The sequence below is a fragment of the Malus sylvestris genome, chromosome 14 (assembly GCF_916048215.2).
Source record: "Malus sylvestris chromosome 14, drMalSylv7.2, whole genome shotgun sequence".
NCBI lineage: Eukaryota > Viridiplantae > Streptophyta > Magnoliopsida > Rosales > Rosaceae > Malus > Malus sylvestris.
In genome coordinates this window covers 18,884,063-18,896,070 of record NC_062273.1, presented here as the reverse complement: position 1 = coordinate 18,896,070, position 12,008 = coordinate 18,884,063, and the positions used below count along the sequence as shown (strand labels likewise).

General features: G+C 35.6%; 1 protein-coding gene across 2 annotated transcripts; it reads right to left on the bottom strand.

Annotated features, from left to right (window-relative positions):
* Positions 1 to 7,320: 7,320 nt before the first annotated feature.
* Positions 7,321 to 11,173, bottom strand: LOC126600766 (UDP-glucose 4-epimerase GEPI48-like). 2 transcript variants are annotated; one of them, XM_050267412.1, is made up of 9 exons: positions 10,713 to 11,173; positions 10,164 to 10,213; positions 9,928 to 10,063; positions 9,644 to 9,745; positions 9,286 to 9,513; positions 8,928 to 9,006; positions 8,590 to 8,672; positions 7,919 to 8,010; positions 7,321 to 7,840 (listed from the first exon to the last, which is right to left on the bottom strand). In XM_050267412.1, exons 1-9 carry the CDS (start codon positions 10,893 to 10,895, stop codon positions 7,747 to 7,749), a joined length of 1,047 nt encoding a protein of 348 aa, XP_050123369.1. In that variant the 5' UTR covers positions 10,896 to 11,173; the 3' UTR covers positions 7,321 to 7,746. The 2 variants fall into 2 exon arrangements, with proteins under 2 accessions (XP_050123369.1, XP_050123370.1); XM_050267413.1 differs by having other exon boundaries at positions 10,164 to 10,210; positions 10,713 to 11,163.
* Positions 11,174 to 12,008: the final 835 nt, after the last annotated feature.

Below are 12,008 nucleotides of genomic sequence, written 5' to 3'. Positions count from 1 at the left end.
TTAGGTCCGCTTAAATTAACCCTTAGATTTTCCTTAAGTTATTGAATTGGATGAATTGCATACGACAACCCAAAGCATTCCCCACAAGTTCCCTACATGAAAGCGCATAATAGAGATTCAAGCAATGATCATTAAGTTCTATGAAAATCATAAGCATTGACGAGGCACTCGTAACTATGAAAGCGCATGATACTTATGCCAAGAATTTACTTAACGCGATTGTGATCAACAACCTTTACTACTTGTGAATATAAGTTCATAACAATTAATTGAAATTCCCTTATATCCTAGCATCAAATTCATGCATGCAAACTAAGCGGGCCCTCTTAACCAACATACACAAATCAGTTTTAATTCACATAGATAAGCAAATTGAATTCACAACTTATGAAACGCAATTAGAAGTAATCAAATCATATAGCAAGCATAAACATGGTTTTGAATCCCCCCCCTAGCCAAGGGGGGTTTAGTTCCTCATACTTGCAAAGCAAAGATACATAAAATTAGACATTAAAATCAAAGGAAAGAAAACACCTAAAATGCTCCAACTTGGACAGCAGGTGCATCAATGGATCTCCCTTCCTCCTTGCTACGGCATGAAGCTTGTGGACAGGTTTTTGGGTGGATTTATGGTGTAGAATGGATGGGGAATGGTATGGAAGGGTTTAGGGTTGATGGGTGGTGCGGCTAGGGTTGTTTTTAGGTAGGAATTATGGTGAATGGTGGTGGGAAGCTGAGGCAGAGATGTGGGACAGATTTCTGGCGTGAATGATGTATATGGGAGGTGGTGAATTCAGCCAAAGGGTTAATATGAGTATATATAGGCACTTAAAACCCTAGGGGAATCAGATATGGACTTGTATAATTAAAACCCATCAGGAAAAGGCTTAAAACAATCAGATTTTTAATGGGAAAAGGCCTCCTAGGTGCGGCAGGTAAGGGATAAGGTGGATAAGGCTTCTAAAAAGCCTTGCAAGGCAAGGAAATCAGATTTCTAGAAGGGAATAGGTGCGGCACTAAGGGATAAGGTTGATTGTGAAGGGATAAGGTGTCCTAAAGTGTTTAGGACTCCTCTTTGGAGCTGAAATCTTTGTACATTAGGATTAGGAAAGTTTGTCTTTGTCAATCCTTCATCATCTTGGATTCCTTTTCCTTCTTGGACTTGGAAAACTTCTTTGTTGCTGAAACTTGATGCCATTTGGATTTAACTTTCCTACTGCAAGTAGGAAACCTTGTTTGAGTAGGAAACTTCATTCGTCTAGGAATCCATCTTCAATTAGGAATCCTTGATTGATTAGGACTCCTTCTTGGACTAAGATTTCATCTTCAATTTGGCTCTTTCCTACTTCAACTAGGAATCCTTGCTCAAGTAGGAATCATCATCTTCAAATCTTCATTTTCGTCCAAACCCTTGGCTCCAAATATGTGACATCCATTCCAAGTTCCATTTTGCTCCAAAAGGCTCCAAATTGCATCTTTTCATGTAATATGCCCTTAAAACTTGAAAACACATGAAAGTAACTTAAAAGTCTATTTTAACTTAGAAAACATAAAGAAAATGCATAAGAACTAGCTAACTAAGGCGCATAAATATGCTCCTATCAGGCGTTGAGTTTAATTTCTTTGACTTTTTTAAGTGTAGCTGTAGCACAGCACATTGTGCACTTGGCATTTAGCTCTTGGACTCTTTGTGATGTGGCTTATGTTGGAAAAAAAAAAAAAAAAAAAGGGTCTAGTTGCTATATTATTTACATAAAAAAGTTCAAAATTTATCATGCACGTAAATACCAAATGTAATGTGTGCAAATGATCAACCAATGGTAAATGAATATGACATAATGAATTAGAAAAACTTAAAAATAACGGCGGAGACAAGGATATGATATGACTCACATGAACATGTATGACTCAACATGATGAGGCCCTTGTATATATGTATAAGTGACTTTTCAGAATAGTTGTGTCTTTCCTCAAATATTCAATAGTTAATTTCCTTGAAGGTTTTTTTTTTTGCCTTCTCATTTCTCATTTTCAAATCATTTTTAGTGATGTGGGATTAAGTTCCTAATATACCCACAAGTTTTACGAAAAAAATAGACGGTGTTGGTGAAAATGACTAATGATAGAACACATTGTTAAGTTATAAGACTAAAGAATCTAATATGAGAATTCAGGAACAAAATTAAACTAGGGATAAAATTCAATGACCATTGCTACAATTAAACTAATAATATTTTAAACTCTAGCAGCGGGTCGAAAAATTTGAATGCAAGGTAAATTTGAAAGAATACTTTTAACTTTCCAATTCATCCAACCACTTAATATTATGATCTAGTAGTATTTATCTTCACTTGTAAATGAGAGAACCTAGATACGATTCTCATCAAAGGCGATTTTGAACTACATTATTATGGCTAGTCTAGTGTAAGGCTTAATTTACTTTCCTATCTCGTTAGTATAAATAATCTTATTTGTTTTAAAAATAAAAACTTTCCAATTCTGCAGTGCGGCCGTTAACTTATTTGACAACACCTCTATCTATGTGAATAGGTGTCCAGCTTTTTTGGGGGTTATGCCAGGATGGAAAATAGGAGACAAGGAGGTAATGATCAAAATTAATTTTTAATATTTGGGTAATGACCAACCAAAATACATTATATATCTCTACGAGTCTTTGTCTTGGTAACTTTGTGATTATCGTACGCATGACAACTGTATATGACTCAGCTCTAGACAAGTTACATTTTTATTAAAGAAGCGATTTAGATGTGGTTTACACAAGTCCCTAATATTTTCTAGCAATAACGTAATTCATGTGTCCATCTCACGAGTTTAATTTCTTGACACAATTTTGATTACATATGTTTTGACCACGCAAATATTGTGATCATAATTGGTAATTTTCTTAATCCTCTAACGTACAAAAGAAAAATCAAACTAGCTACGATATAATCGTTTATATTATAAAACAAATAGATAGTTAATGAGATGATTAAATGATTAAATGATTGAATGACTAAATGTTATAAGTATGTCAAGATGGTTAAACCATCTCTAATTTGATTGATTTTTTTTTCATGAGATGGCTAAAATGATTGTGTTAAAAATTTATAAAGATGGGTATAAGGAAAGAAAATTATAAATAAAAAACAAAAAATTATTTCAAGTGTTTTTTTTGTTCATTCGTCTCTTTTTCGTTTTCTTGAATACAAGAGATATCACTATTTTAATTTACACTAGAGAAGAGAGCAAAATTTAAACTCGGAACACAATAAGTTGAAAAGTAAATTTGAAATCTCCGATTCATGCACTGGTGACCATGATACTCAGGTACTGGTGGCATGGCACGGCTCCCCGCTTTTAAGAATTTCTCCTTGCTTAAACATTGACGTTAAAGTAAGCAAGTCACAAAATAAAGTGTTGAGTTTAATTTCTTCGACTTTTTAAGTGTAGCTGGAGCGCATCTTGCACTTGGCATTTACTCTTTGACTCTTAGTGATGTGGCTTATGTTGGAAAAAATAAGATCTAGTTGCTATATTAGGAACTTCAACTTAAAATTTAAAAAAATAATAGAAAAAAGTTAAAAACCATTGTATCTAAAGCTTAAGGGACAATACTTGATTACTCAAAGATGAGTAGGAACTTCTACCCAAAATTTCTCAAAATTGTTCGTGGTCAATTTATAGAATTTCGTGTTTATAATCAGAACCATTCATATTATAAATCACCCTATAAAGATCGCCTCTGTAAAAAATCAATTAAACTAATGTCGTTTAGTCATCAAACTGTTTAAAACAAATGAACGGTATTTGTAAAAGTATTACGAACTGTTTATGTATTCGTTATAATAGATTGACCAAACAACCTTAGTTTTATTTATTTATTTTTGCAGAGATGATCTTTACAGTGTAATTCATAATATGAACAATTGTAATCATAAGCACAAAGTTTTGTGATTAAAACACTAAGAGTTTTGAGTAGGAGTTACTACTCATCTTTGAGTAGCCAAATATTGTTCAAACTTCAAACAAAATGAAGTTTGAATTAGAAATACAAAATGAAAATGGTTGGACTTTAACTTTTAAAATAGACAATGTGATTTCAAAGTTGGTAGGAGATCAAACTGTGGTTGGACTTAAACAGCTAACAACTCATATATTGAGCTACGAAAAAAGAATTCAGATGTATTCAATTTTCTTACACAATTTTTTGTTGTGATATATTTTTTTTTAAATTCCTTTCTCATTTCTCATTTTCAAATTCATTTTTAGTGATGTGGCATCAAATTCCTAATATATCCTTAAATTTAAGGAAAAAATAGACTGTGTTAGTGAAAAGGACTAATGATACTACATATTGTTAAGTTCGAGGACTAAAGAACCTAATATTAGAAATCAAGAACAAAATTAAACTAGGGACAAAGGTCAAGGACCATTGCAATTAAGCCTTGTAATACTTATATGTTTTTTAAATTCTGTTGTCATGTTGACACAATGGGTTTGAATATACTAATAATATAACGGAGGCCTTTAAGGGAAGGGAATTCTATTTTTTTTAAAAAGGAAAACTAATGAAAATGGCTTGAAAACTTTGAGTTTTAATGATAATGACAAAATAAAGGGTAAAGTGAATAGTAACATGATTGACTTTTTAGTGTAAAAATACGGTTTTTCGTTAAAGTGAATAGTACCGGGTGCTTTTCGTTAAAGTTCCCTTTTTTAAATGGAGATTAGTAATGAGGCCCATACCATATCAAATTTATTTTTCAAGTTGCACCTTATAGATCATCTTTGCAAAATATTTGGAAAATATTTAAAACATCTAATTGAGTTCAAAGAAATTAACGAATACTTTGTTATATAAGAAACAATGAAATTTCATCGTGATAATTAAATAGACAAATGGTTTCAAATTGAATTGAATTTTTGAAAGGATGATCTATGAATCGAGACTTATAAAATTGATGATTTAGATCATTGAAGTTCGATATGAAAGCGGCCTTACAACTAATTCCTATTTTTTTTAAAAGTAGGAATCTCTTTGTATAAAGGGTTTAATAATATAATAATCAAACTTATAGAGCGGGTCGAAAAATCTTAGTACAAGAAGAGTAAATTTGAAAGAATGCTTTTGACTTTCCAATTCATGCAGTGCGGCTGTTAACTTATTGGACAACAAAGAAGAGAAATGATCCTAATCACATATATTCATCGTACACTGTGCAATCAATTTTCGTCAAATACTATTTATATTCAATTTTAAATAAAAAAATTACAATAATTTATGACCTTACAATATACGATGAACGAATGTGATTTGAGGATCCAGCGAGAATCCTCACTCAACAAAGAAGGAAGGTTCACTATTTTTTTGGGGTTATGCCAGGAAGCATGGAGAAAAGGAGACAAGGAGGTAATGATCAAGTTTAATTTTTAATATTTGGGTAATGACCAGCCAAATACATTATACATCTCTTTCAGTTTTTGTCTTGGCAACATTGGGATCATCATCATCGTATGCATGACAACCATGTAAGACTCAACACTGGACAAGTTAGATTTTTATTAAAGAAATGATTTAGACGTGGTTTACAGGTCTCTAATATTTCCTAGCAATAATGTAAAGGACAATACCTGCGTCCACCTTCTCGACACAATTTTGATTATTTATATATTTTGACCGTGTAAATATTGTAATCAAAATTGGTAATTTTCTTAATCCTCTGTGCCTATAGAAAAATCAAACTAACGACTGTATAATCCTTTATATGTATAAAATAAATAAATAAATCAATATAAGTATGCCAAGGTGACTAAATGACCTTTAATTTGATTCATTTTTATTTCATAGATGACTAAATGATTGTATTAAAAAAGTTATAAAGATGGGTATAACAAAACAAAGTTACAAACCAAAATCCAAAAATAATTTCAAGTTTTTTTCGTTCATGCTTCTCTGTTTCTTTTGAAGTACAAGCGATATTACTTTAATTAATCTCAAACTCTAAATCCTAATTTGATATATATATATATATATATGTACACTCAAATATAATACAAATTTAGTATATTAGATGTAGCATACACAAGTTCATGATGCCACATGCATAGGCAGCACCACTGTTATAAAAATCTCCGCCTAGACCATCAAGGCGGCCACCTAACCTGCCCAAACCCGCCTAGGCATCTGCTTAATTTGCGACTCTTACTTAGACAGAAAATCATTTGCATTTTATTTTTTCAATAAATTGTAAGAGACTTGTTGAATACTTGGATGAGCACACATTATATTTGTTCCCATGTTTTTCATTATGTTCTAATACTTGATAATCTAGATGTCATTATATTTTGTAATTTATGTATACCATTGCAATTATGTATTTTCTATGTATATAATTATTCACTTACTTACATGATATATAATATCCGTCGCCTAGGCGCAAAGCCTCAGCCCACCGCCGACTAGCGATTAACATCTTTTAGAAACTTGGGTACCACGAATGCAACCCATTAGTACGTGTATGAATACACACGCCAGTTAATTGCGGTCTCGTTGCCTCTGGGAGTGCCATCATGAAACAGGCCGATCCCCATTGGAAGGAATGGGCAGTAACAGCAGTTGGTTGGAATTGTACTACCAAAAATAGTCTTTTTCCAATTTATGCACTGCCGTTGTTAATCGGACTCAAGCCCGATCCATTTGATTTTGAATATGTATCTGATTCCATCCAAGAAAGGTGGACTCAAGCGAGTTGTCCGATGCTAGAATAATCTCCCTATATTGATTTGGATGTGATTCCAAGAGCCGAATGAGAATGAATACTACACATAAGAGTCAAGATCGGGCTCCCTAATAGAATGTTGAACCGATCCATTTCGGATCGACTGAATTGGCATGGCCCTGATTCACAGCCCTAAGTGAAGGGACAATAGTAGACTCTGCCCCATGAAGTAGTTTCTTTTCTTGCATTCCGAATCAATTCTTTTAAAAATATAAAGTCTAGCTTATTATCCGAATTTATATTCCTAAATCTGGAAGATATAATATCTTTCGTAGTTTAAATTTCTAATAAAATATTTCTAAACAACAAAAATTGACATTGAATGAGACTATAAGTGAAACGCAGCCCAAGAGTTACTATTTCGGGCCTCGCAACATGCAATGGCTCCAAACTGCCTGGGGCCTTGGGCGCCATGATAGATTCTCGGGCACTGACGACGTTGCACGTTCGGCCGCAACCAAGAATTTCTCCCATGGAATCCATTACACAACAAAGTGCAGACTGCAAATCAAAAGCATATATGTTTCCAACAACAAAGTTTCTTCTGGACATTCCGAATTCCTGTATTGCAAATAATGGTCTAAAGCGGTCTGATCTCAAAATACATGGAGGAGGCATAAGTAACAGCAATTGGTTAGAACTGTACTACTAAAACTGTGATGATTGAGTAAAACTGTAAAACCAAAACATAACATTAATTGGCCAGAATCTTAACACCACAGTGACTAACTGGTTAAGGATCTGCCAACGAAGCTCATGAGAACGAACCTAATCTCTGCAAGGCCGCTAAAGCTTTACATCGAGGGTGAGAGGTGACGATCACTAAACCTAAATATAAAGCATATGAAACTATCACCTTACAGTTGCTTAGTCTGCACGTCCAAAGCTATACGGATTTGGCTAGTCTAGTTTCACTGTCAATAAACGCTAAACTAACATATAAAGCATATGAAACTATCAGCTCTCAGCTGCTAGAGTCTGAAGTTTCATAGCCATATGGATTTTTGCTAGCCCAGTTCCACTGATCCCGGCACATGTCATCAATGCAATATTTTGTCCTGCAAGGAAATTACAAATGTAAGATTTAAGGCTTGATGTCAGACCGCATAAATTTTTCATAAAAACTCAGTACTCACTTCCAGTTCAGTTCCCTCTCTGCCTTTTCTGTTGATGCGTATACGACTTCAGCATCACCAGGACGCCTCCCAGACGTGACAAGAGGAATTTTCTGAAATAGTAACAAGTAAACAAATAAGCTTAACCAAAATAACAAATTGTCAAAGAGAAAGACTGGCAAATGTTGAACAGAACATATATTGTGGAAGTGGAACAAGGTCCAAGATTCTTCCAATAGTGAGTTAATCAACAGAATTGAACACAATATTCTCCAACTACAGAAATCCTAGTATTCGCTTAATTAGAATAGTCATTCTTTAGCCGCTGGGGGTGGTTAAGTGATCTAGTGCGTGGACTTGGTATGTCTTAGGTTTGACCCTTTCTAATAAAGGAAAATGAAAAAGTTCTTGTCAGATGAGCCAAGCTAAAACCACTGTGGTAAACATCTTGTTCCAACCATGTCCAAATTCTGAAACGTTATCCACACTTCTGTCCAAATTTGATATAAAATATTTGACTATGCAAATAGGAGTCACCTCTATCCTAACAACTGAAATTAAAGTGATGTACAGACAACATTTCGCAGAATGAGACCCCAATTTTACATGTAGCACGATGTATCATAACAGAGAATTAGGGTCCGGTAACCAATACAACAACTAAAAATATAGAAATATTTGCAAAAACAAACCTTTCCAGATGCATTTTCAAATGCTGCAACCATCTCCAAGACTGATGTTCCTTTACCTGTTCCTAAATTGTACACCTCGCAACCTGTCAATTAATACAGAGTGTAAATACATTCAACATCTCTGTGGAACAAAGGCAAAATAAAATGGGAAAGTTCTAGATTAAACTTTGTCTGAACCACATTAGCATGAAATATATAAACACCAAAGCATCACATGTGAGGCAAGACGTATTAGATAGTTTGAGGGTGTGGTCTGGCATAAAATAATCTCCGTATCAAACTAACAGAAACAGGTCAAGTATCACAGACAAAGAAAATGGTGATATTAGGACCCCTACCTATGGTACCCTCGTCTAGCTTGTGCAATGCAGCGATGTGCCCATCTGCTAAATCACATACATGAATATAATCACGTACCTGAAATGGGATAAACAGCATCAAAATTAATCCTCCAGCAATATTATAAGCTTAAGAGAAAAGGAAAAACAAATGATGTCACCTAAATCCCCAAAAATTCGTGATTAATCCATACAATAACAAAGGTAAAATATTAATGAACACAGATACCAAAACATTAATGAAAATCTCAAGTAATCAAGTAAACTGAGCATCTATATAAATTTGCATAGGGCCCAAACAAGTTAGTGCGGACATGAAAAAATTTGCTTACAGAAAAAGGCTACAATGAATACATACCCCAGTACCATCTTTGGTATTATAGTCAGTTCCAAACACCGTCAGTGCTTGACGCCTGCCTACAGCAACTTGCTGCACAAACGGCATGAGATTGTTTGGTACCCCACGAGGATCCTCACCAATAAGGCCGCTAGGATGTGCACCAACTGGATTAAAATATCTCAGCAATATGATTTTCCAGTCAGAGTCTGAGCGGTAAAGATCACGAACAATTTCTTCAATGAAAAGCTGAAAAAGAAGATAAAGGAGATGAATAAAAGGTAAATCATCTGAACCAAGAAGATGCATAGTGATACCCTTACTGAGAAGATAACCAGACATTTAGAACTAGATACACCTAATTATGGCCATATTCTACCTTAGTTCGTCCATAAGGATTGGCTGCAACAAGTGGGAAATCTTCTGTACATGGGACCACCTTCGGCCAACCATAAACAGTTGCTGACGATGAGAACACAAGCTGAAAGTATTCAAAGTATGTGAAACCCATGTCAATGAAAGATCAGATACATTCAACATCTGAATTTAAAAAATTCTCCCAAGAAGTACTATCATATAAGATTTTGGGAACTTGAAAATGAGAAACCACTGATGCGCAATCAACATTATATCAAACAAAGTTGAAGGAACATTAGAGAGAACCTTTTTGCATCCATGGGCAGCCATGACTTCCAACAGAGTAATTGTCCCAATTATATTGTTGTTATAGTAGAGCAACGGTTTCTGAACACTTTCACCAACCGCTTTGAGTCCACCAAAGTGTATGACAGCATCAAATCTGCAATTTGGAGGTATGAACAAGAAATGTTATATCTGGAACATGATACATTGGATGGCAAAGTCATGATTGGGGGCGCTTTTCGAGTGAAGATGCTTACGGTGTTGAAGAAAAGAGATTATCGAGTCCAGCTTTGTCCCGGAGGTCCTGCTGCAGGTGGAATTGGAAACAGAATTGTGAGAAATCATGATCATCCATGAATCAATGAAACAGTGAACACACTGGAAAAACTCAACCCCATAACAAATTTCAGCCATCACTAAAAAAGGGTGCAAAACTTCAGCCATCAATTCTGCATAACTGTTTTCAGCCGTTATATGACTATTAAGGCACAAAAATCAAGAAATTGCATAAATTTCCCAAATTTTAAAATATAAAAACACAAACTTGGGAACCCAGAAAGCAGAATTACAGTTCTCCAAAAACGGCCACCAAAAAAAAAAAAAAAACCCAATTTGTATATATTTTTTGTTGTTTTGGACTAATTAAAATACCAATTTCTGAGAGTTGGGTATAAATATTCAGTTCAAAAACCAGAGTGTCGGTTTCTGCTCCTAAAAATTAGAAACTACAACTGATCAAATTTAACAAATAATCACCCAATTAGCAAATGAAACAAAAAATTAACCACAAAAACCAAAATCCAGACCTTGTGGAAGGAGAGGTTTTTGCCAAAATCACGAGCGAGTTCCCTGACACGGTTAATGGCGACTTCAGATGAGTTGTCGAGATTGTCAACGACAACGGTTTTGAAGCCGCCGAGTAAAAGCTGAAGCACGGTGTGGCTGCCGACGTACCCGGCTCCGCCGGTGACTAGTATGCTCTTGGCCATGGAAGCAAGCGAAATGCGGCTGTCAAAACGACAGCGCAGTACACGAGGCAGAGGAGGGCGAGGAATAAGAAGTAGTGGTGGGATTCCTGGAAAGTGTGAAGATTTTTGGGTGCCGCGGCAAAAGCATGGAAAGAAGGCCAATATATAGAAACCGCTGATGGTACCAGTCGCCAGCGGTTACTTTAATTAACCAATTAATTTAGTTAATTAATTTTCCAAAAGGAGGAAGAAGAAGCAAAAGCAGTTTAACGTCTCTCTCTCTCTCTCCTCCCGAGTGAGGAAGTAACTGAAACTTTGGAATAATTAATTGAATAAACAACGTAAAGTTTTGGGGTGGACCAGATCTGACACGTGGAGCGATCTCGTGTGGGGTGGTGATTTGTGAAGGTTCGAAGACTCACATGTAACCATGAGAAACCTCTAATTTGACAAAGAGAACGTAGTGTGAGAGCTCCGTGCGTCGTTACCGACCCTCTCTCTTCTCTTCTCCGTGCGTCGTTACCGCCTTCTGCGGTGGCGAATCTTGACCCAAGTTTTATTTTCTCTGCTCTGGGTCTTCCGGGTAGCAGAGAAAAACCTGATTCGATTGGTATGAAACGAATTCGAACCGACAACCAGCTTGAGAGAGAGGGGTCCGCGATGGGTCCTGAGATCAACTATCCTTTGGAACCACTTCCAAAAATGGACTTCAAGGCCAAATTGATGGGTCTTGTAGATGCTAACCCACAGATGGAAGGGATCCCAGGTGAGGAGACTGACCAATTTAAAATTGGTGATGGGGATTTTGAAATCTATGAGGAACCACGTGGACCTTGCATCAAGTTCACGGATCCAGTCAAATCTCGACTCCTTCGTCCATGGAGAAATGCCATTATTATCAAGATCATGGGTAAGTCTCACACTCACAATTTCGTCCTTGGTCGTCTGCAACAACGGTGGAGCATGCTCCAAGGGCGGTTCTCTCTAATTGATTTGGAAAATAATTTCTTTATTGTGAAATTTGCTCTAGAAAGTGATATGAAAAATATTTTGTGCGGAGGACCTTGGATTATTGCAGGACAATATTTGGTTATGCAAAAATGGAGAGCTGGGTTTGACCCTCATAGTGAGTCG